The 26,845-nt window shown below is 36.4% G+C and overlaps 1 protein-coding gene across 2 annotated transcripts in view; it reads left to right on the forward strand.

Moving 5' to 3' along the window:
• The window catches only part of PIK3C2G (phosphatidylinositol-4-phosphate 3-kinase catalytic subunit type 2 gamma), a 327,581-nt gene that overhangs the window by 258,832 nt on the left and 41,904 nt on the right, over window positions 1-26,845 (forward strand). For both annotated transcript variants that reach the window (XM_046012794.1, XM_046012795.1), the window contains 2 exons: window positions 399-520; window positions 4,503-4,611. In XM_046012794.1, the coding sequence (XP_045868750.1) occupies window positions 399-520; window positions 4,503-4,611 (231 nt within the window). The remainder of the gene's footprint in view (window positions 1-398; window positions 521-4,502; window positions 4,612-26,845) is intronic.

The following is a 26,845-nucleotide window of genomic DNA, read 5'->3' on the forward strand; positions in this document are numbered from 1 at the left end:
TTTTTTTTACTATGCAAATGAAAAATCAGTGACAGTTTGAGCAGAAGTGCCATTAAAAGAGAATGTTCTAAGGAGAAATCATAACAACCAGAGCTATTAGTAGCGAACCATCAGAGAACAGTTCCTGCCCTGTGGTAGACTATAAATCAAGAGCTAATTAAAATGTCCACATGAAAAAAAAGAGCAGAAATTAGGCAGTCTGTTCCCAGCACATAAGATTATGATATTTTTGTATACTGTATTTATAGGTAATTTTGCCTTTACAAATTGCATCTCTTAGCTCTTGCGATGGCTTTTTGCAGAAAGGTTCTTGCTTTGTTTAGCTCACATGAAACCAGATTTTAAAGTGTATCACAGGTTGATAATGCCACCTTTTGATTTTTGTCTGTTTTCTGCAGCTGTATCTAATCCGGGTGACACACAGTAACAATGAAACAAGCCTGACAGAAAAATCATTTGACCAGTTTTCAAAACTTCACAGCCAACTTCAGAAGCAGTTTGCGTCATTGACTCTCCCAGAGTAAGGCACTGTCCTCCCCAGTGTTTTGCCTGCAGTACTTGTCCTTGAACATGAGGAAAAATTATGGTTATGGGGTTTTCTATTTGTGAGCAACACAGCATTCTGACTCCAATGCCATTGAACCTATCCCAGCAGAGTCTATATTGCTCCCAGAGTAAAGAACCTTTGTCTCATAAAACAGAACAAGGTTTGCAATTTCTCTGTTTGCTTCAAGCCATTGATTTTGTAGACAGAAAAATCTAGAAGCGATTTAATTTTTCATCAGTTATCAGGAAAATTGTTTTATTTGCCTGTTTTTAATAAAATTGAAACTGAAAATGCAGAACTAAATGGATATATCTACTCCTTCAACAAATAACTACAGTAAAAAGCGCTGATATATTTATTTCCTGTACCAGAAAACAATTCATTAATATCAGTTAGTATATAAGTAAAATTTACTAATACCAACTCACTTTGTTGTGAATTATTAACTTTGACTTGGATTATCTAAATTTAATTTGTTGTTATGTTCGTTGTCAAACAATCTTGGAAACCATTGCTTTTGTTCATATTATAATTTTAAAAATACTAAACATAAACACATTAAAAATATAATTGAAAATTACTTCTGTTCAAACAAACCTGCTAAATTCATCACTTAGAACTAACCAAATTTAGGTCACAGACTTCATTCAGTGTATACCAAAGCAGTTATCTTGACTTTAAAAAGATTTAACTTGTCAGAGATTCTCTTGGCACTTAGGGTAAATCAAATGTTATTTTGTCTTTATACTGAGATTTTTGTTAAGTAAATGGTCCTTTAACAATGTGAATGTCCATATCTGGCCTGACATACTTTTTTTTTTAAATTAACATATAATGTATTAGTTGTTGCAGGGGTGCAGTTCTATGAGTCATCAGTCTTACACACTTCACAGCACTCACCATAGCACAGACCCTCCCCAATGTCCATTATCCAGCCACCGCATCCCTCCCACCCAGTCTCCCCTCCAGCAACCCTCAGTTTGTTTCCTGAGATTAAGAGCCTCTTATGGTTTGATCTGACATACTTTTTACATGTGGATTTTTGCTAGGCTTTCAGGATTTAATCCCTTTCTAAAACATACCTCTAAGCAAAGTTATCAATGGATGGAGAGATACTGTGCAATACTGAAGAGCGAAGTACTTTGTGTTTATGAAAAACAGTGCTTGCAGATGTCACAGAAATTTTGAAATACAGATGCTTTAAGCATCAGGAGGTGAACAAATTAAGAGCATGTTCAAGAGACTGAGAGGGAAGGAATGTTATTATGAAAGCTTAAAAGCAGCACCAGCTTTAAGAATTACCAAAAAACATCTGATAGAATAACAGAAAAGGTGCTAGCAAACAAAAGTGCAAAGTTTGATGGCAAATATCAAATTCAGCATCAGTGGTTGCCATTGTATGATTACTAAATAATAAAATAAATAAAATCTACTAATTAGTGATTTTATTGTATTTTTTTAAAAAGACATCATTTATTTATTTGACAGACAGAAATCACAAGTAGGCAGAGAGGCAGGCAGAGAGAGAGGAAAGGAAATAGGCTCCCTGCTGAGCAGAGACCTGGATGTAGGGCTCTATCCCAGGACCCTGGGATCATGACCTCAGCTGAAAGCAGAGGCTTTAACCCACTGAGCCACCCAGGCGCCCCTAGTTAGTGATTTTTAAAAAATGTTGGTTATTGTTAAGTGACTGCCCTTTTTGGTTTCAAAAACTACTCTGTTTTATACTTTTATCTGTGTACTACATATTAGGACAATGTAAGACCTTAAAAGTGTTAATAATCTCTCTCCATATGCCTCTTCTCAATTTTCAGCTTAGGATCATGCTTTGCTCAACAACTACTGCCTGGTATTTAAATTGATTTTAAAACCATTCCAGCAATGTGTATATGTGTGCATGTGTGTGGTGGGGTGGGGAGCATATAGTTCCTGTATGCCCTTGGCAATATTTGTATATTGACAATCCCAAAGGAGCTAAGGCTTCCACTGATGCATATAAATGAAGGATGAAAGTAAGATTTCGTCTGACTCCTGAATTTACTCAGAGAAGCCCTACAAGAATTATGTAAACCTGATCTGAAGAGTATGATCAGAAAGTTAGAGTCATAAAGAATAAAATTTAAATTAGTGGTAGTATATAATAGTGGTCTTCAAAGAAGACTGTTCATACTTCTGGGTACCTTCCAAGAATACACAGGCATGGAAATCTTCTGTAAAATTAATGGTCTTCTCTAAAATTAACCTGCTTAAAAAGGGCAGACTTCCTTTCCCTTTCTGCTTTCAACATTGCTCTTCTCCTAGCCATCCAGAATCTCCCAACCATCCAGAATTCCTAGAGAGGAAAAAATCTTTGAGAATGAAATAAAAGGCAAACCAAAACATTAGTTCAATATCAATATTGAAAAAAAGGAATTATTCTAATAATCGAATATCAAATCTCTTTGCAAATCAAGAGTTTCCTAATCTTTGGCCTGAACAAAACGGGGGCAGGACATGATGTCACTGTCAGATGAAAGATCATGAAAAATCATTCTCACAAAATGATTGCTATATTATATGTGGCATACAACTCAAAAACATTTCAACAATTGAATGACATTACTATGGCTAAATTTCTCAATTCTCTTGTGCTTAATTATATACAAGACTTTTAGTACATACCTCTGTAAAAACATAAACAAAGGAATAGAACTGATGTTGAACTCCATTTTCTTTTAACAATAAGGAAAATTCATCTACAGATATAAAAATTAATATTTAAAACCTGCCCAATCCATCTGTTTATCAAATGCATTTCTGATTTGGTTAATTGTTTATCAATGTTGTAATAATCAAATGTGAATGAAAAATGTTAGTACTTTACATGTTAGAACTGCAGGAGAACTTTTTTTTTTTTAAGATTTATTTATTTGACAGAGAGAGATCACGAGTAAGCAGAGAGGCAGGCAGAGAGAGAGGAGGAAGCAGGCTCCCCGCTGAGCAGAGAGCCCGATGTGGGGCTCGATCCCAGGACCCTGAGATCATGACCTGAGCTGAAGGCAGAGGCTTAACCCACTGAGCCACCCAGGTGCCCCAACAGGAGAACTTTTTAAAAATAAAATATCAATTATTTAAATACACAAACATTATTTTGGTCTTCCTTAATATTTCTAACAAGAAGCAGTGAATGGAATGGCCTGCAGTTGATACCTGCATACTTCTGTGTTTGCTGACAGCCTTTCACTATCCCTCCTGCTCCTTACCCTAGGAAAATATCTGTACCAAAGAAGCAGAAGTGTGAAGGAGGCAGCAAGCAGCAAGACACAGTCAGGGGAAGCTGCTGGGGGTAGTTGCAAAAAAGATGTATTTAGCCAGCAAAATATTTTACCAAATGCTAACCATTAACAGGTCATTCCGCTTAGTAATTGGTCTTAATCACATCTAACCCATCAAGATGAATCATTGGATACTGCAGAGGGAATTCTGCAAGTTAGACTCTTAAGGAAAGTGATACTTTGCCCCAAAAGACTAAGACCAGATGGAAACATATGTCACTTGGTAAATTGCTTAATTTAGTTAGTGTAGAAATATCTCTAGCAAACCCAAAACAAACGATACAATCTGACCTTTTTCAAAAATTATGAATCATTAATTTTAGAAAATATTTATTAAGCGTCCATATATATTTAAAGGACAAAATGTGTGGTCTTCTATAAACACAGCAAGAAAGAACATATATATTAATATGTTAAATTAAATTAAATTAATATGTTAAATTAAATTAGTATTACTATTAATGAAAGTTAAAATAGCACAAGTGACCACAACCATGTTAATGAAACCCTCAGGTTAATGATGTGTTTCATTTTATAAAAAAATATTTTCATTGGCCCTTCAGTCTGATGCTGTAAATTCATAAACAACCTAAGAAGCAAATTTTCAAACTAATGAAGATTACTTTTTTTTTTTAAAACAGGTTTCCTCATTGGTGGCACTTACCTTTTACAAATTCAGACCACAAAAGGTTCAGAGATCTAAATCGTTACATGGAACAGATATTAAATGGATCATATGAAGTTGCAAATGTATGTTACAATTTACCTTTATATTTTTTATAAAAATTTCCACTATTTTATGTATTATTACTAGAAATCTTTATAAATATACTTAATGATAACATTTTTGTACTCATATTCATTCAACAAATGTGCATGCCCCAAATGTATGAAATTCCTGAACAGAAAACTGAAACAGCAAAAAAGATATATAGCACCTTGACCTCAAATAATGAAATAATATGTGATTAGTGGACTATCAAGTCTAGGAAGTGCCCTAGATTTGGGGGGATTAAGAATTATTTATGACTGTAATAGTAAAAAGGATTCAAAGAGAGCATCTGATCTTAATCTTTTAACAACAGGTAGGATTTTTTTAAATGTATTATTTGTTTCAGGGGTACACGTCTGTGATTCATCAGTCTTTTATAATGCCCAGTACTCATTACAACACATACCCTCCCCAATGTCCATCACCCAGTTACCCCATCCCTCCACACTGCCCCCCTCCCCCCTGCCCCACCCCAAGCAACCTTCAGTTTGGTTCCTATGATTAAGAGTCTCTTACGATTTGTCTCCCTCTCTGGTTTGTCTCCCTCTCTGGTTTTGTCTTGTTTCATTTTTTCCTCTCTTCCCCTATGATCCTCTGCCTTATTTCTTAAATTCCTCATGAGTGAGGTCATAGGGTTTTAAAAAGAGTTGGCCTACGGAAGTATTTCAAATAGAACCAAACAATATAGGAAAGGTCCTAAGTGAAATAAGAAGAAGGGATATCGTTAGATTCTATTGCTCCTGTGATAAATTACGACAAATTTGGAAGTTTAAAACAACACAGGTCTATTTTTTTTTTTTCAGTTCTGAAAGTCAGAATCCTGAAAATGGGCCTCAAGAGACAAAACTGAATCTTTCTGGAGATAGGGGGAAAAATTCACTTCCTTGACTTTTCAGTTTCTAGAGATTTCCTGCATCCCTTGGCTTGTGCCTTTCTAGCAATCGTACATTCTGACGTCTGCTTCTGTCATCACATCTCCTTCTCAGACTCTTAGTCTGACTCTCCTTGTGTTTACATGGGACCCACCTGAATAATCCAGGATAATCTCACCATTTCAAGATTGTTAATTTAATTTTATCTGTGAAGCCCCTTTTGCCATGTAAGGTAGTACATCTTCACAGGTCCTGGGGATTAGAATGCAAACATCTTTGGAGGGCCATTATTCTATCACAGAGATCCATGAAAAAGTGCAAGAACACAATTCAGTAGGATGTCCGCATTTTTGAGAGGTATCTGTGAAAGGAAGACTAAAACCAGCAAGCAAGTCAGGGCCAGGTTGTCAAGAGCTAGAGCTAATCCTTGGAGGGTAGTGAGAATCCAAAAACAATAAAAAGAATAACAAATATGAGAAGAATATTCTTCCAAATACATATTGACCTTTTTTCTCAACAACCTATTATTCCATCCTAGCCCTCTTTACTGAACTGGAACTACATTCTTTTCAATTTTTGATTTTTCAATTTTGGATTTTTAGCTTTTAAAATTGTATACATGTATACATGTATAACATGTATCCAGAAAAGTCTACAAAAGATTTGGTAGAATTGACACCACCCTGCCGGTGCCCAGCTGAGGTTTCAGCCAGCAGCTAGCATCAACATCACAGTATTTTGAGTGGATGACCCCAGCTCCAATCACCAAATGACTGTTTATTAGAGACCTCAAGCCAGAATACCATAGGTGAGCTGAGCCAAACGCCAGAACTGGGAGATGACAAAATGATTGTTTTAACCAGCAACGCAGGAATCGACTGCATCTAAGATATGTGGATTTTCATTGTTATCTAGCATTCTGTTACATGAAGGTATTGCAATTAATAGGTTCCTCTCTACATAGACATTTGGAATGTCTCCAAGTTGGGGTTATTACAAATAATGCTATTATGAACATTTCTTTTACTTGTATGTCTCTTCATGCATCCGGGTTGGTGATTCACCTAGGACAGAATTTCTGGATCTTAGGATATGGTTATCTTAAACATTATAGGCTCCTTCTTGCGGTGAATAAGTGTTCCCATTTTCCACAACCTTGTCTGTATCGGGTATTGCCAGTCTTTCTAATTTTAGCCATTCTGGTGAGTGAGCATTTCGTTGCATTTTAGTCTGTATTTTCCTAACTACTAATGCGATGGAACATCTTTTCATGTGTTTGGACCTTTGGATATCCTCTTTGGTGAAGTGCCAGTTTATGCCTCTTGCCCTTTTACTATTAAATTATATGACATTCTTTTACTGATTTATAGTATTTTTCGTACATTGTGGATAGAAGTCCTTTGTTAATTAAATATATTGTAATGATTTTCTTTCACTCTATCTTTTGTCTCCTTGTTCTTTTTATTATGTCTTCTGATAAATAGAAAGTCTTCATTTTAATATAGTAGTAAAATGTATTGTATTTTCTTACATGATTAGAACATGCCCTACCTCGATGTCATAAAGGGAGTTTCCTATATTATCTTCAGGAAGTTTGTTGTTTTGCCTTTCCCATTTAAACCTACAATCTGCCTAGAGTAGACTTTAGTGCATGGTGTGAAATAAGAGTCACCTTATTTTTTTTTCCATGTAGATTTTGAATTGTTCCAATACTATTCAAAAGGCTTTCCTTTTCTTGTTATTCTGCTGTGCCATCTTTATGATAATTTAAATATCCATCTACGTATATGTCTACTTCAGACTCTTATGTTCTATGCCACTGATCTCTTTATCTACCCTTGTGCTAACTGTCTTAATTACTGTAGCTTTATAATAAGTCTTGAAATATATTGGAGTAACTTCTCCTATTTTATACTTATTCTTAAGCAGTATTTTGGCCCTTCTTGGACTTTTGCATTTTCATGTAAATTTTTCTTTTTTTTTTTTTTAAGATTTTATTGATCTAAGAGAAAGAGAATGAGTGGGCAGGGGGGAGGACTGGGGAAAGGAGAGAGAAGCAGACTCTTTGCTGAATAGGGGGTCTGATGCGGGGCTCCATTCCAGAGATCATGGACCAGAGATCATGACCTGAGCCAAAGGCAGATGCTTAACCGACTGAGCCTCCCAGGCACCCCAAAATTTTAATTTTTTTTGGTCAATTCCATGCAGAAGCCAACTGGGATTTTAGTTGAAAATGCATCTTAATATATTCTAATCCACGATCATGTACCTATTTAAATCTTTAAAAAAAAGTTTTACTCAATAACATTGTTATATGCATAAAGATCTTAAAATAATTATTTTACTTGATATCTTATTTTACCTTTTTAAAATTCTGTTTTGTTTTTTTTTGCCAGTATATAGATATAACTCATTTTGTATATTGACCGTTTTCTCAATAATCTTACTAACTTCACTTTTAATTCTAATAACTTATTTGTACTTTTTTAATATTCCACTTACATCATATTGTCTGCAAATAACAGGTTTGTTTTTTTTTCTTTCTGATATTTATATTTTATATTAATTTTTCTGGCTATTTTGATTGTGTAGGGCCTCCAAGTGGTGATGGTAGAAATGCTCGTGTTATTTCTGGATTCAGGGAAGAAGTTTCTCATTAAGTACACAGGTTTTGTAGGTACCCTTTATTATTTTAAGAAAGTTTCCTTATGTTATAAAAAAATTTTTTTTGACAGTAAGGAAAATGGAATTTATCTAGTTTTTTTTTTCTGATTCTATTGGGCTGATCAATGATCACCAGAAAGGAAGGGAAGCAGGCTCCCTGCTGAGCAGAGAGCCCAATGCGGGGCTAGATCCCAGAACCCTGGGATCATGACCTGAGCCAAAGGCAGAAGCTTTAACCCGCTGAGCCACCCAGGTGCCCGTGATTTAACATTTTCTTTAGCATTTGTTTTCAGCTTTGCTAATGACAAAGATATTCTACCTTATAATGGCCTTCCCAGGTTAGAATGGAGAATATCCTGGCCTCATAATATTAGTTGCAAAGACTTCTTGCTTTTCTTCTTTTCTCTGAGAGAGTTTGTATAAAATTGGTTTTATTTCTTTAATTTGTAAAGCCATGTAGGTCCGGAGATTCAATTTATTTAAGAGTTATAGGACAAATTCACATTTTCTATTTCTTGCTGGGTCTAAGTTATAGTTCTCTAGGAATTTGTGTTTATTTATTGGCATAAAATTATTCAGAGCATCTTCTCCCAATCTTTTTAACACTCACAGGATCTGAAAAGATGTCTACTCTTCTGTTCCTCACTATGTCATTTCCTAGTCAGTCTTGCCAGAGGGTTTTGAATTTTACCAATCTTTGCAAAGAATGAAATGTGGGATTTATTGACTCTATTATTTTTCTATTTCATTTATGTTTGACCTTTATTATTTCCTTTCTTCTGCTTCCTTTGGTTATAATTTGCTGTTCTATTTATTACATTCTCAGATAGTTACTTGTTTATTTTCAACCTATCCTCAGTTACACATTTAAAATTCTAAATCCCCCCTCCTAATCAAGATTTAATCCACCCCACAAGTTTTTACATACAGTATTGTATCTTTGTTATTATTCTCTTAAAATAGTTATAAATGTTTACTATGATTTTTCCTGTGACTGTGGATTAACTCTATCTAACCCAGCTGAATCTTATATGTTATACTAATAATATATATCTACATCTGTATCCGATAAACTTAGTAAGTATTATGTTGTTTTACACAATCAATATCTGTTTAATATTACCCACATATCTCATTTCCACTGTCATAACTGACTTTATATCTGAAGCTGCTTTCCCACTATCTGAAGAATACCATTATTTTTTAAAATATGAATTTGCTACTAGAAAAAATTTCTAAATTTGTATTTATCTGAAAAGTTTTTGTCTTCATTCTCAAAGGATATTTTGGCTGACTATACTATTTGGATAGCAATGATTTTATTTTAAAATCTTTAAAGCTATTGGTTCATTGTCTTTTAGCATCCATTGATTCTGTTTAAAACCCACCTATTACATTTGCTTCATCTTTGAAACTGTTTTTTTCTTTATTCTTTATCTGCTATTAATATTTCTCTTTTTACTGTTGGTTTTCACAGTTTTATTTTATTTTTTTTTAAGATTTTACTTATTTATTTGACAGACAGAGATCACGAGTTGGCAGAGAGGCAGGCAGAGAGAGGGGGATGGGAAGCAGGCTCCTCACGGATCAGAGAGCCAGATGCAGGCTAGATCCCAGAACCCTCAGATCATGACCTGAGCCGAAAGCAGAGGCTTAACCCACTGAGCCACCCAGGCACCCCACACAGTTTTATTTTAATTGCTCAGATATAAGTTTGTTTTTATTTATCATGCTTGTTAGCACTTCCTAAATTTGCTCCCTGATGTCTTTCATCAGTTTTGGAAATTTCTGTCATTACTGCTTGAAATATTGTTAATATTTTTTCCTCTCTCCGTTTTTTCTGAAGGTGTAATCAAATATAAGTTAATCCTTTTCACTGTATTCTCTATGTCTCATGCCTCTACTCTTGTATTTTTTTATCCTTTTGTTCTCCATAACTTATTCTCAGTAGTTTCTTCTGACTTACCTTCTGAGTTATTTATTCTCTACTTATCTGTGTTTAGTATACTGTTAAATCCATCCTTTGAGCTCTTAATTTCAGTTATGTTATTTTTCAGTCTTAGAATTTCCTTTTTTTCAGTTTCTTCTTTGCTGAAAATTTGTCCTTTTTATGGTTTCTTTGAAAATAATAAGCTTAAGTATTTTTAGATTTCTTCCTTTATTTTTAAGTATTTTAAGATTTCTTCCTTTATTTATTTGAGAGAGAGAGCAAGCGAGCAGGGGAAGGGGCAGAGGGAGAGAGAAGGGGGGAGAATTTCAAGCAGGCTCTCTGCTTAGTGGGGAGCCCAATGCAGGGCTTGATCCCAGGACTCTGAGACCATAACCTGAGCTGAAATCAAAGTGGAACATTCTACCAGCTGAGCCACCCAGGAGCCCCTAACCATAGGTCTTTTTAAATCTTTCTAAAAACTTCAATATTGTGGCTCATTGCATGTATATTTCTATTGTCTAGTGTTTCTACTAGTCTTTTATCATTCAGTCTTGTTCCTTTGTAAGCCTAGTTATTTTCCTTTTTATTGTGGCCAGATATTATACTGCAAGATCTTTTGTAGAAATAATTGGAGGCCTATGTACTAGAGAACTGTAATATCTGAGGACAGTCTAGGAATGCTGAAATTCAATTGCAGGGATTCGGATTTTTCAAAACCAAACTGTAGCTTTTATGAGGGCTTATTTCTGGCTCATCTTTTTCCTTAGATGTGAATTTGATTCTAAATCCAAAATAAGACAGATTCAGCAAGAGCTTCCTTGGCAGCTCTGGATTCTATTTCCTCTCCTATTATCTCTGCAAAGTAAGTACTGCTCAACCTTTCAGCCCTTCCACAGTTCGAACCTATATCAATAAACACCCACAGTAAAAAAGTAGTGCCAAAACCCTTTCACATCTCCAAATCCTTGCCCCAGACCCTAGCCTGGTAATTCTTTACTATCTTATTAGCTCTCTGATGTTTTCAAGCAAAGTTTAAAAAACAAATTGTAGGGGCGCCTGGGTGGCTCAGTGGGTTAAGCCTCTGCCTTCGGCTCAGGTCATGATCTCAGGGTCCTGGGATCGAGCCCCACATCAGTCTCTCTGCTCAGCAGGGAGCCTGCTTCCCCCTCTCTCTCTGCTTGCCTCTCTATCTACTTGTGATCTCTCTATATATATCAAATAAATAAAATCTTTAAAAAAAAAGAAGCTTATACTCTATTTGGGTGACAAAGAACATATTAAAAAAAAACCAAATTGTAATAATCCAATTATCCTCAGCAGGAGGTTCGCACTAAGTGACTTAATCTATCATTATCAAAAATAGGAGTCTAGGGGGCACCTGGGTGGCTCAGTGGGTTAAGGCCTCTGCCTTTGGCTCAGGTCATGATCCCAGAGTCCTGGGATCGAGCCCCGTATTGGGCTCTCTCTCTGCCTGCCTCTCTGCCTACTTCTGATCTCTGTCTGCCAAATAAATAAATAAAATCTTAAAAAAAATAATCTGGCCTCAGTTTATACCTTCAGTTTCATCCACTGCTGCCATCCCTGTTGAACTTGGTGTTCAGCCACACCAAACACATCTTTAAAAAAAAAAAAAAATAGGAGTCTAGAACTGCAATCCTTACCCATACTACCCTCAGCTTTCAGAGCTATTTGCCATTCTGCTCGTCACCCCCATCCTATGCTCAAATATGCCTTTTCTCTCAAAGGGAACCATTTCAGAGGGTCTAGGTCTAATGACACTTCCCAGAAAAAATATTTAAGGAGTTCTTGGTGAGGTGTTTGGTATACTCACCAGGGATTGTCAGAATAGCCTGGAAAATTGAAGAGAAATATCAGACCCCAATACTGCTCCCCTCGTTCACATGAGTCAAAAACAGCATTTGTAAGATCTCCCTACCCTATTCACACACATATATGTATATAAGCAATACACACATACCGATGTTACAACTCCTTATGAATGTTCAAGGCAGCACTAGTTCTCTTTATCATTAGGTGTTCATATCACTATCTGCATGAAAGGTTTCTATGAGACAAATGCTAAGTTTCAGAGGAAAGTACCAAGCTAACAGAATCCTCCAGAGTTCTTGGACAGACACAGGGCCCTTTAGGGATCATCTAGAACACTATCCCTAAGGGTACAGGGTGCACACCTGTTACGGTTTTTTGCCTTTTCGGTCAAAGATGGAAACCATTTATGGAATATTCTTAAGTAATCCCCATATCTGGAGTCACTTTGATGTCACCAGTGGGAGCCCATTTCTAATATTAATCATTCTAGCCAACAAGCTACCATATTTATTTTATAAATCTAATCTCTGACATTCAATATGCTAATTAATAAAATGCCCATTGTTGGAGTTGTGAGTGAATGACAGAAGCACTTAAACTGACTGCTGCTAGTATGGGTTTCCCAATTAAAATATTGTGAACCCTGTCTTTTCTCTTCCCCCACCCAGGTGCCCACTTGGCGCAGGCTTGTTTCAGACATAAACAGGCCATTTCTGAACTCTGCAGTCTTAATTAAATGCCAGCAGCACTTGGGTTATACCATGTGTATGATACATAATATCATGCTTTACACATAGATACATATTTTCAGCTTCAGTAAATCGCAGGCATTGTAATAGGAGGGCTAGACTAGATCCCACACTGGGATTTAAAAGGTCAAAGAATCCTGTTTCACTTAGTTGTTACTTCAAAAACCTTTCTTCTCCACTTGGAGCTTAGGAAATTCATTAGAGGAGACCAGTCATGGCTTAAATTTTTAAAAATTACATGCTATGTAGCAGAGTAAATCAGTGTATATCAAGGAAACCTTACCGAAATTTAAAAATATAATATGTTAATGAATGTATTAAAAATTCTGTCTCAACTGTAGGTTTGCTGATTTAGGATGTTAGCTTACTGCTGTACCTCCTAATTGAGTAATATTGTGGTTTGATGAAAATCAGACCCACTTAAAAGAAGAAAATCCCACAATTCAGACCAGAAGGGTCCAATGGCTATTAGAAAACAACCCCAAATTGTCAATAATGACTATGTTTGATTCCACATAGTCAGGAGCAAGAGATGAGATTTTCAAATCCCTATTACCAGTTTCTAAGACTAGTGGTTCTCAGAGCACAGTTTCTGGACTGTGCTAGGAATTTACTTGGGAACTTATAAGAATGCAAATTTTGGGCCCCATCCTAGGCAAACTAAATAGAAATTTTGGCCATTGGTTATTATTTTAACTTTATTTTAAATAATCTCTATACCCAGCATGGAGCTCAAATTCATGACCCTGAGATTAAGAGTCACATGTTCTACCAACTGAGTGTGCCAGGGGCCCAGAATCAGACATTTTGGAGATGAGGCCCAGCAGTCTGTGTTTCTAACAAGCTGTCTGGGATGTTCTGATGCACCCTATTGTTTGAGAAAAATTACTCTTGCCATAGATATCTTTCTCTTTTTTCCCAGTTTGGGTATGGTCAGACATTTGGCCTTCAATATAGTAGATACTCAGGTGTCCTACTGTATTACTGGCTTTTAGCAAATATGGACTCAAGAAAGTTGTGCTACGATACGATTTCCAGGCTAGTAGACTCAGCTGGAGATACTATTTTGTATCAAAGGACAAGTGGCTGAGCACTTATGTAGGTACACTTAATTCCAAGTGAGTTAGAGAAGACATCCCAGAGAGTAGGACATTCAAGTTGTTTTTAAAGGGCAAATAGGCGTTAGTAAATAGAAACTGGGAGAAAGTTACACTAGATAGAGGGAATCCTAAACACACATCCATTATGGTTATATGCTCTTCTCTTGTTTTGAAGCTTAAAGAATTCAATGACTATATTCATTCAGTTATTACCCATTTATAGCACAGTTACAAACCCATCAATAGTCAATAAATATTTTAAACGAATAATAACAGAATCATTAGTATATATTAACCATAGATTTATATTGCTTTTCAAAACCTAAAAGATTGAAAGTTTACATCTGAAAAGTACTTAGCAGCAATCTCTTATTTATTCTTATATCCTACAAGTTTGCATTTTTTAAAGAAATTATCTCATGCTTCCAAAACATGTCATTCATTTATGTTTTACACAGAAACTACTAAACTAATAAGTAATAAATCTTTTAAAATTTGTAGAAAAAATAGATGGCCGATGAGGGGCTCCCAGGCAAGGTGAACTCTCCCATCCCCTCCCTTGCCCACACTTAGTTTTTCCTCTCGATCAAACACATAATAAAGAGAATGTTTAGAGGGACACCTGAGTGGCTCAGTTGGTTAAGCATCTGCCTTTGGCTCAGATCATGATCCCAGGGTCCTGGGTTCAAGTTCCACATGGGGCTCATTGCTCAGCAGGGAGTTTGCTTCTACCTCTGCCTCCGCCTGCTGCTCCCCCTGCTTGTGTGTGCTCTCTCTCTCTCTCTGATAAATAAATAAAATCTCAAGAAAAAAAAGAGAATGTTTGGAATCTGAAAAAATAAAGATAATAAATAAATATGCAAACAAACAAATTTGTAAAAAAATTAAAAATTTGGATGATGTTACAAAATAAAAATTAATGTAATTTTGGTATTTTTCCTCACCCCAGCATATAATCTCCCATGAGCCCCATGACAGGGACCTCTGGCTTGCTAGAGAATAAAGTTGAGTCCTACTAGCTGCTAACTTAGAGACAGATTCTACTGAGTACCTGGTACAGAGCCTAGGAATACTGCCTGGCCATGCTTCTAAAGGATGAGCATTAATAGTGCACTGAGTCATAACTGCGGTCTTCAGAAGGACCACTCAGACACATTTTTAATATGTTTGTTATGAACAAAGAGAAAGAAATAAACAATATGTGTTCATCATGGGAATAGAACTATGTAATGAGGAAACTGAAAACAAAGATGTAAAATAATTGTTGAAAACAATATTAAGCAGTAGTAAAACAATACTATAATAAATGGTTATGTGTAGAGGGGTGCCTGGGTGGCTCAGATGGTTAAGCATCTGTCTTCGGCTCGGGTCATGATCTCCAGGTCCTGGGATGGAGCCCCATGTCGGGCTTTCTGCTCAGCGGGGAGTCTGCTTCTCCCTCTACCTCTCCTCCTGCTTGTGCTTTCTGTCTGTCTCCGTATCTCTCTCAAATGAATATAAATAAATAAATAAATAAATAATAAAATGGTTATGTGTAGATACATTGCAAATGAATGAATTTAAACTATTGTCCATGCATACTCAGTATAAATTGTATCCTATCTTTTAAATATATTTGGTTTTATGTCTTAATCAGTGAGTAATGGGAAATGAGATATAACTGAAGCTTCTGCCCCATAGGATTTAGGCACCTTAATTTATTACATTGGATTTCAAGTGTTTTTTTGTATATTTAAGAATATAGAATGTTGAAATCTTTTTAAGTAAACTTTATGCCCAACATGGGACTTGAACTCGGGGTCACATGCTCTACCGAGCCAGCCACGTGCCCCTTTTTAACGGGTTGACATATTAATCTTCCTTACTTATTCTGCCATTCTCTGAAGTCCATGTCCATTACCTATGCTATAGTCCAAGGGTCTTATGGGTATGGCAGCTGTCTATAAGGGAAATGCTGAGGGGATAGTGGATGGAATGATATGTATGCTGAAGGCTGCCTCTCTGATTATACTAAAGCTGTTTTAAGGGCTATGCCTTTGCAGAATAATTGGCAAAATACCTAGTAACCACGGCGGATGCCAGCCTTTAGCTTATTTAGGCAGAGACAAGTAAGTGTACAGTGGAGAGACCTTCTGATTTCTGACCCTAACGTGAATAAGGAAAATATTGAGATCTGTTTTCATGTGGCAGCAGGCTTTCATTAGGGAACTCTTAAATGGATCTGTTCACAGGATAAGTTCATTTGGAAGTGCTAGCAGAGGACTGTTATGAGGGAGGAAAGCAGAGGAGTCGGACATAACAAGTAGGGAACACTTGCACAAGTACAGCTTAAACAGCAAGGCTTAGTGAGTATTGTTGCCCATCACAATTGTTGCTGCATACACACAGATGAGTGAAACCTCCAGACACGGAGCTCACAGGATTCATCACATTCACCTCTGCTAATGTGCCAACTAAAGTACTCCTGTAGATACCCTAGGAAGAGATGTTTTATTTTGTTTTGTGTTGTTTTTAATCTCTGTCGGTCAGTATTTAGAAATAGGAAAGCTGAAGAAATTTCAGACACTACACTCTTTTTTTCTTGGAGGAGTTAAGGTCTAAGAGTTGAAGAAGGAAAAAAAAAACAACAGAAGAAAAAGGAAGAGGTATTTATATCATCAAATATGAGACACTATTGTAAAATCACAGATCCTAGAAATGCTCCAAGTGAGAATGTGTCAGCCAACTTCTAACACTGGGCTTCTAAAAAGGGGAATTCCATTTGTCTTTTACAAAAGGAAGCCCACATTATAGGTGTGCCTTCTCCCAAAGTAAGAGTCCCCTTATAATTTAATTGAATTTTGCACAATGAGTGGAGTACATTCCTGAGATGTAAGTCCTATATCTATTTATTAGTTGTCACTTCTATATTACAAAATAAATAAAGTACTGCTATATTAATAAAATTCAAGTCAACAAAAATTAAATGTGGGTGCTAGTGTAATAGGGGCCACTTTGGAAAACTACTGTATCAGTCATTCAACAAATGTTTATTGATTGCCTGTGCTGTATACTGTCTGGCCAGGGAGGGGGCCAAAATAGCAGCTAGTGATCAATTTTTTTTAACAATTTGAGGAGGTTTTAAAAAGTATGTTGTGAGGTCCCATCCTTAGAAATGCTAATTCTCTAGGTAAAGAGTGACATTTAGGTATCCGTATAATTTTTTATTAACATAAGTGATTTAGATGCACAGCCAGATTTGAGAAATTCTATTTTAGAAAGTCGAAAGCTAAATCAGATGTGGGCACTGCCCTAAGGAGTGTACTGTCCTTGTCAATAGTCTGTCTATGTAGATAGGTGCCAGTGGCCCCATAAAGACTTTCATAACTTCGTACATTGGCTTTCCCCCCTTATTTCTAAGGAACTTTGTGGGACTTGATTCAATTACTCATTATATGGATTACACGGTAATAGAACAATAATAATTTGACAGTGATATCATCAGATGCTGATTAGCATTAATAAGCAGTGTGACCTGCCTAATCACCCAAGTTCTTTGTGTGTAATGCATAATATGGTCAGTTTTCAATGATCTTCAAATGGATTAATCATGGTGAATACTTTATGTGTCTCCATATGTTGGCAGACACTTCCTTGATTCAGTTTTTTTATATACTGGAAATGAAAACTTATTTTAAGATTAACTAAATAAAGGTGCCCTGGTGGCTCAGTCAGTTAGCATCTGCCTTTGGCTCAGGTCATGATCCTGGGATCAAGTCCCGCATCAGGCTCCCGCTCAACAGGGAGCCTGCTTCTCCCTCTCCCTCTGCCACCTCCTCTGCTTTTGCTCTCTGTCAAATAAATAGGTAAAATCTTTTAAATAATTAACTAAATAAAACATTACTGACCTAAAAATCACATAAATTATTTCAAAGCAAAGGGATTTTTTTTAGATTTTTTAAAGATTTTGTATTATTGATACAGTTTTCCCCTGTAAACATAGTTATGTACATAGTTATCTACATAAACACCAAAATCTATAAAGTCATGAATGTAACATGAGCATTTTAATTATTTTAAGTGATGTGAATGACTTAGGGGAAATTTTTATACATGCACAAGTTTCCTTTCCTCTTCTTAAATAAGAGGTTTAAAGTAAATTCATATTCGTGCTGAATTTTCCTGGGATAGAATAATTCCCATCCCTGGCTCCAGAAAAATCCATATAAAAATATTTTTCTTTTTTTCTTAAGGATTTTATTTACTTGAGAGAGAGAGAGAGAGAGAGCATGAGGTGGGGAGGGTCAGAGGGAGAAGCTGACTCCCTTCTGAGCAGGGAGCCTGATGCAGGATTAGATCCCCCGGACTCCAGAATTAGAATTATGACCTGAGCTGAAGGCAGTCGCTTAACCAACTGAGCCACCCAGGTGGCCAAAAATATTTTTCTTCTTGGGGCGCCTGGATGATTAACCAGCTGGTTAAGCATCCGACTCTTGGTTTTGGTCGTGGTATCAGAGTCGAGATCTCAGGATTGTGATATCGAGCCGCACATGAGGCTCTGTGCTCAGCGCAGAGTTGGCTTAGGACTCTCCCTCCTCTGCTCCTCCCCACTGCTTGTGCTCTCTGTCTCTCTCTCTCATTCTCTCTTTCAAATAAATAAATAAATATAAAAACAAAATACTTTTCTCCTTTCACAGCTGCTTGTCATATGGCAGTGTAGGAAAAGCAAATACTCTTACTATGCCTAGACGCTGAAACTCATATTCTTTTTTAGTTACATTAGCACATTTATTACTAATATATGTTTAGTATATTTATTTGTAACTGTTTAAAATATTTTATATCACGGCACATAACTTTGTCAAGATTTTTTAATTCGTATTGAGCATGTATAACATTACTATGTATTACACTCTAAATTAAGAGCTTTGGAGAGATTCAATTAATACCATATAAACTTTTTTCTCAATGCACTCATCACCATTATAAACGCATACATTCATGAACATAAAGAAATGTATGGCCATGAATGGGAAAAGGGTGGGGGGAGGAAGTAGAAGATACAGCTTGAATATAAAACGGGACAACTTTATCTTGTTAAAATCAACTGTCATGGTCCCTTCTAGGATCATTCCCAATTCTAAGCACTCTTGCTTTTTGTCCAGGAAATGAGATAAAAAGTGTGTTTTAAAGTCCAGTGGTGGGACAGATGTCTTTGGGGCTTTAGTCTAATGACATAAGAGCAACTAAGATAGAGGGATGCTTCTAAATCTCTGAGACCGTGTCTCTCTGTCTATCTGCCTGTCTGTCTCTCACTCTCACACACACACACGTATAATCTGTTGATAAAAGAAAATAGGCATAAATGAAGACTATAATTACATACTTCCTCAATATCTTTTCTAATGAGATTGGAAGCATCAGTTTAGACATCCTAGTCCTGTATCTACCTGGGATTTTTTTGTTTGTTTGTTTAGTTTTACTTTCTTCTCTCAGGCTAATAGAAACTTTTTTTCCTTTCATTGTAATTTCATTCCTCAAACAAATGATAGTTGTGATAAAAGGAATTGTTTTTGCTTTAAATTTTGCTCTGTTTTGGTGGGATTGTGTTGCCAACTGAGATCTTAATAAAGAACATATAAACATAAAGTTATAGCAAATGAGGGGTGCCTGAGTGGCTCAGTGGGTTAAAGCCTCTTCCTTTGGCTCAGGTTATGATCTCGGGGTCCTTGGATCGAACCCCACATCAGGGTCTCTGCTCCGTGGGGAGCCTGCTTCCTCCTCTCTCTCTGCCTGCCTCTCTGCCTACTTGTGATCTCCATCTGTCAAATAAATAAAATCTTAAAAAAAAAAAAAAGTTACAGCAAATGATGGCAGTACCTAAAATCACCTGTATCTACATTTTACTTCAGCTGAGATACCAGCTGTTGTTTTTTAAAATGTTAAAGCCATATTAATTGTAATTTCTAGCTCTTCACAGGATTGCTGTTCATTTCTGAAAGCCTCTTAAAATAAGGAATAGTATCACTTATGGTTTAAGCAATGTTATTTTTTTAAGCAGAAATCAAATGTCAAAATAAATCCAAATGGGTAAATCCTATCTTAATAGTGAACATATGTTTCTTGTTCCCCACTTGCTAAACCCAGATGTTAATTACTACATTTGTCACTACATTGCTCTTTTCCTTTTTGGAGCCGGCTGAGATTACGCTGCAGGCAGGATAAATGTCACATGTGTACCATCAGTAAAACCAAGATTATTTTTCAGAGTCTAGTGAAGTACTGATGACATTTTAGAATCAGAATTATAAAAGATTCTTTAGAAGTTCACCATTCTTCACAGTGTCATTCTTCTATGTAACTCCAGTACAAATACAGTGTGTTGAACTACATTAAAGACTGGACATTCTGACAAGCTGCTTTATGAAAAAGGCAATAAAACACAATTACTATTCAACTGTGATTTAAAACTCTTATGGGAATTCATTTTTTTTTTTTTTTGGGAATTCATTTTTAAATTCACATTTTTTATAGCCTTTCACAGTGTTTGAGATAGATTTAACTTACTGTTTTAACTCACTGAAACTAAATCTTGCAGCCAATTCTAAATGTTGGCTGGCCAGTTAATAAATGGGAATTCTTAATGTGTTATTTTAAAGTGAGAAAAAATTGATCTCAGTGTTATATTACATTACTTCTGATCTTTGCAAATACTATAAGTCTCGGTAGTCTTTGAGAGCAAGAGTATGTTCATATGATATAGGAAAAACACTGAAGTTTTCAGCAACTCTTTTAATATAACTGATAAACAACATATTAATAAGGTTTCTGAATTTAGCAAAAAATAGGCTGATGCAGACTTTAATTTTAAAATTTTTCAATTGGCTTTCAAATTTGCTCTGTGTTGACTGCATTTGTAACTTTAAAGTACATTAGACATTTTAAAACCATTATTAGATAAACATCTGCTCTAGAAATATATATAATAATCTCCTAAAGCATTCAATATAGCCTAATCCATTTACTAGAACCATTGATATATCAAAGACCAGTAACTTTAGAGTCCCTGAACAAATCCCAAACTTTTATTAATTTATTCACTAAATATATAATGTTCCATATAGGAAGGATGTTCCAGATATTTAACAAGCATTAGGGCACAGGCACTGATGGGTCAAGATAAGTGGGAATCACTAACCCACTATTATGGCCATACAAGCTAGTATTGGTTAAGTATTTGCTGTGATGGAGAAAACTATAGGAGGTCAGTAGAGAGTGGGGGCAAACAGGAGCTTAAAGATTTTATTTATTTTTTTTATTATTTATTTGGCAGAGAGAGAGATCACAAGTAGGCGGAGAGGAAGGCAGAGGGAGAGAGAGGAGGAAGCAGGCTCCCCGCTGAGAACCCGATGCGGAGCTCGATCCCAGGACCCTGGGATCATGACCTGAGCCGAAGGCAGAGGCTTTAACCCACTGAGCCACCCAGGTGCCCCCAAACAGGAGTTTAGATCAAAGTATACTAAGTTTGAGTTCCATATGAAATTTCTAATTAGAGATGTCAAGTGGAAAATTGAATGTTTTGAGCTGAGGGAAAAAGAGAGGCTAGAAATAAAAATATTGGAGTTGTCAGCAAATAATTGGTTTTCAAAGCCTTGATATTGGATGAGATTATTTAAGGTGAAACATGAATATAAAAGAGAAGAGATTTGAGGGCTAGACCATGCAAGATATCAATTTTAAAGTTGAGAGGATGGGAGAGAATCAACAAAAGAGGCTGAGAAAAAGCAACCTGTTGGAGACCAGAAGCATCTTATGCCTAGAATTGAAGAGAAAAACACATTTTAAAGAAGGAAAAATTGGCCATTTCAAATACTACTGATAGGGCAAAATTTGGGAATTGGCCACTGGACTTAGTGAAATGGATATCATTAGTGAATCTAATAAGAACAGTTTGATGGAAGTGTTAGGAACAAAACCTTGATTAGAATAGGTTCAAAAGAAAATATGAAAAGAGGAATTTGGGATAGAAAGTAGAGAATTATCCTTGAAGAAGCTTTGCTCTAAGGATGAACAGGAAAAAGATAGTGTGAAGGGAAATGTAGGTCAGGAATTTTGTTTATTGAACTAAGTCATAGCATGTATGTATGCTGCTAGGAATATCCACTGAAGAAGCAAAAATTGATAATGAGAGAAATGAGAACTTAGCCAGAGACCAAAGTGTTGACCTTGAGTAGAGAGCAGAGCGTGGATCTAGTGCCCAAATTAGTCTCAGATTAAAGCACAGATAGTCCATCCATGTAATACAGGAAAGGACAGAAGTGAGGTAAGATAACAGATGTGTTGGTGGAAGCCTATAAAAATTCTTTTACATTTTTTCTATCAATAAGGAGACAGCCTTGAGAAGACCGAAAGAGAGGGAAAGTGTGTGGGCATGTTGGGGAGCAAGGATAAGTTATTAAATAGACCTATAGATGAATAGAGGAATAAATGGACTACTGACACATATAGCTTGCCAGAAAATCTTGAAAACCAACTTGAGGGTAGTGGGCATGAGGTGATAGTAAGACCAGTAAAGTGTGGTTGAGTGCTTTTCTCCAGGAACATTCAGCAGGCCTGCTGCAGTTGCAGAGTTGGCAGAGAATAACCCAGGTTGGGTTACTGACAAATATATAATAAAATAAAAGGAGCGAGGGCCAAACAAGTTGAAAGAAATATGCAATGGAATTATTAGTATTAACCATGAGATCCAAATTGTCCAAGAAGGAACATGAGAATATGAAATGAGTAAGGCCAGTGAAAAGGTTTTAGAGTCAACAGATTGTTTGAGTTGTATAACTAGAGGGAATGAGCTAGAAAGGAAGAGATGGTGATAGTAGACTAAGCAGCTAGAAATCAAGGTAATGGAGGAGCTTTCTTCACTGATCAAGATCAAGGGAACAGGAGTGAGTGACTGAGCGGGATGCTGAACAAAATCAATGGATGAGAGGAGTTCAAAAATAAAGAAGGTAACCACAGGAAGGATAATTTATGTGAATATTAAAATAAGTATAAATTATGACAAGTACTATTGAAGACAATACAATGTTCCAAGGTGGAAAATGTTCAAGGAATGAAGGTCAGTGACCTAAAGATCAGTAGACAAGTGCAACAGAAAGTGAGGAGGGCAGGATAGTCAGCAGACATGATTTTCAAAGCAGAGTATTTTTATAAAAGAAGAACAAAGGGAGGTTAGAAGGCCAAGGAGATGCAAAGAGGAGCCCTACCTCACAACCAGGTTTGGGATTATAAATGGAATGGGAAAGAACACAAATGCCATTTTAGAGATTTAGTGGGAAATCAAAATGGAATGCTCAGAAAATACAATATATTGAGCATATGAGGAATTTTACTGGTGATATTCTCCTAAACGGGCTGCTGTTTTTTTTTTCCTTTCCTCCACAATGCTACACTGTCATCTTTCTAAAAGTGTCTAATTGTGATGCTTTTCTGCTTAAAATTCATCAATAGTTCACAGTAGTTTCAAGCTTGTGTAGCGTTACCATGTTCTAGGACTCCTACAGAATTCTCTCTACCCACATCTCCTACCTGTCCCCATATGCATTCTTCATATCTATAGGCCATTGGGAGTAGTAACATAGGTGGTCCTGGGCTTATTGACTACTTTCTACCACTCTTTGTTTGGGGGCTTTTTTTTTTTTTTTTTTGGTACTAGTTTTTTGTTTTGTTTTTTTTTTAAGATTTTATTTATTTATTTGACAGAGAGAAATCACAAGTAGGCAGAGAGGCAGGCAGAGAGAGAAGAAGGGAAGCAGGCTCCCCGCTGAGCAGAGAGCTGGATGCGCCCGATCCCAGGACATGGCTGAGCTGAAGGCAGCGGCTTAACCCACTGAGCCACCCAGGTGCCCCTTTTGGTACTAGTTCCAATCAGTGAATCACTTATGCTATCTAGTATTCAGTTTTCCCACTTCTGGAATAAAGTAATTAAATTCAGAAGATTTTTGTTGGTTTTTATTTTAACCTGGGAAACGATTACCTTTTGAAGGATTAAGCGGGAAAACAACATTCCTTGTAACGTAAGAATCTCCTAAGTGTATTGAAGGACATTTAGGATAAGTGGCCTTGCCCATTAATTGTCAGTTGTATCCTCTGAGACAACCAAAAGTGTGCTCACACATTTTCTAGACACTTCATATTGTAGGGTAGTGAGATAAAATGCAGGCCATCCAGTTAAATTTGAATTTGAGGGGCGCCTGGGTGGCTCAGTGGATTAAGCCGCTGCCTTCGGCTCAGGTCATGATCTCAGGGTCCTGGGATCGAGCCCCACATCGGGCTCTCTGCTCCGCAGGGAGCCTGCTTCCTCCTCTCTTTCTGCCTGCCTCTCTGCCTACTTGTGATCTCTCTCTCTGTCAAATAAATAAATAAAATCTTTAAAAAAAAAATTTGAATTTGAGATAAATATTTTTTTAGAATAAGTATGTTGTTTATGTACCATATGTGGGTGTGGTGCATAAACAATGTATTTTGGAACACTGAAAAAATAAAATAATATTTTTTAAAGAAAAAGGAAAATAATACACATACATATAAAATACAATGAAAGGAAAAAAATAGAATAAGTATGTTGCAAATACTGCATGGACATCCTCTCTTTTTATTTGCTATGACTGCCAGCCCTACATATGGGCAATACTGTTAAGCAGGATTATACTTGCAGTTCATGTAAAAATGGCACCTGTGAAGTGGCTCAGTATACAACTTACAGAGCTAAATATAGCCACATTGCTCAGGAGTCAATACAAACCCAGTTGAGAACATTGATCTAAGTTATCAGTAAGAACAATTGTAGCTACTGACATTTCTATAACTCAAACTACCCAGTGGTGCAATGTGCTAAAAAGCAGAAGGAGGCATGCCCATGAGTAAAGTCAAGTCAGAGAAAATTTTAAAATCAATTATTTTAAGATCCAGCAACATTACTTTTCCTATCCTCTTCATCTCTTTCATTGATTTCTGCCTCCCTTGACACTGAATCATGTTTCTCCTCAAGAATGAAAACAATCTTGTTACAATAAGGAATTAGTATTTAGTATGTCACCCACACCCAGAATTACAAATGAGGATTTCAGGGATATGACAGTGTAAACACAAGGGAATAATTAGCTAGTGGTGACATTTCAGATACTAATTGGGAAGATATTCTGCCTCCTATTGAAGTTTAATAACCGTTGGGTGGTGAGTCCAAAATGTCGCCAGAGAAGAATAATTGACAAGTTGTCAAAAGGCCAAAGAAGGTCAAATTTTCTTCAACAAATTCTGCACAGTCTTAAGTTTGTCTTCAAGCTTTCAAAATAAGAAAACTTGGTTTGGTCAGCATCCTGAATATGGATACATTTCTTGAGGATTGAGTCTTATTAAGCAAGCTCACAAGAGATCAATACATAGAGATCAAAATTGGTAATTAACTAATTTACGATGTATAAAATTGCTACTTAGATAAGAATATTTGTATTAGAAAACCAATGTATTCTATATCTAAAGAGAGATCTCAGTTCTGGTTAAGAAATATCTATTGAGCAAAAATACTATATTAGGTATGCGTGAATAAATGACACTCCCTCTTGATATCTTATTAACAACTAGAGGAATAGGAAAGAAAACATGGTGGATAGGAGTGGAAAGGATTCATAATGGAATGTGTAGGAAGATAAGGAGGTGAGAGAGCATAACACACTTGAGGAAATAAATATAATTCAGCCATAGTTAAGCATAAAATACCTGGAGGAGAAATGCTGAGAGATGAAGAGGGAAAATGAGCATTATCCCAATCAAGAAAGGTCATACAAGCCTTGTGAAGCAGTTGACCTATTTCTTAAGAGCAATGGGGAGCCACTGCCAGATTTTAAGCAGTTAACTGTTAGATTTTTACTTTGAAAGATCAGTTTGACAATTAAATGGAGAATAGATTGAATCAAAGGGTAACAGGATAAGCCTTAGAGAAACAGTCTGCTGTAATTTGGGTGAGAAGTAATGACGCTGGAAGTCAGAAGCATACCTGAAAGGAAGAAAATGGATGGTTGCGATATTTAAGAATTAAAGTCAGTAAGACTTAGCAATAAATATTATGTGTAGGGTAAGGGAGAACAGAGAGTCTAAAAAGATACACCTTATTTTGAGTCTGGACATGAGAAGAAGTAGTGATTTGAGGGCAAAGAAAATGCATTTACTGGTGCACTTTTCAGTTTTAATTGTCTCCAATAGTCAAGGAAGCCAACAAATAGGTATTTTGAAATAGCAGGCTGAGGCTCAGGAGATAGATCTGGGATTAAGTTTAAGATTTGTACATCATTACAGAAGCCACCAAAAGGGATAACATCACCCAGAAAGAATGGGTCAGTAATTAGAGGGACAGCCTGGAAATGAGGAACACTAGAACTTATATTATAAGCAAAAGAAAAGGAGCCAGAGGAAAAAAGTTCAAAAAGAGAGAGAGAGAGAGAGAGAGAGAGATGGTGGGACAGATAGAAGCAAAACTGGGAGAACTTAGTATCATAAAAGCAAATGAAAGAGAGTTTCTCACTAAAAATGGAACAGCTATATAAAGGCCAAGAAAATCCCTATTGGATTTGGAGGGGGAAAAAAGACACTTGAAAAGAAAAAGTTGTTAAAAATAATGGTAAGAGGGGCGCCTGGGTGGCTCAGTGGGTTAAGCCTCTGCCTTCAACTCAGGTCATGATCTCAGGGTCCTGGGATGGAGCCCTGCAATGGGCTCTCTGCTCAGCGGGGAGCCTGCTTCCCCCTCTCTCTGCCTGCCTCTCTGCCTACTTGTGATCTCTCTCTTTCTGTCAAATAAATAAATAAAATCTTAAAAAAAATAATGGTAAGAACATTTTTGGACGACAGTTAGTGGCAGAAAACTGAGCGTTATAAATCATAGAGTAGAAATTGAAGAAGTTGAAGCCATATGAATGCAGGCAACTTAAGTTTTGTCAAAGAGGTGGGAAATAACACAGGGTTTGAAAAGGCATTCGTGACAAGTTATTGTTCATGTGTGAGTACACTTTGTGTGGTTTGACTCTTCTGTTTGCTAG

The sequence above is a fragment of the Meles meles genome, chromosome 7 (assembly GCF_922984935.1).
Source record: "Meles meles chromosome 7, mMelMel3.1 paternal haplotype, whole genome shotgun sequence".
NCBI lineage: Eukaryota > Metazoa > Chordata > Mammalia > Carnivora > Mustelidae > Meles > Meles meles.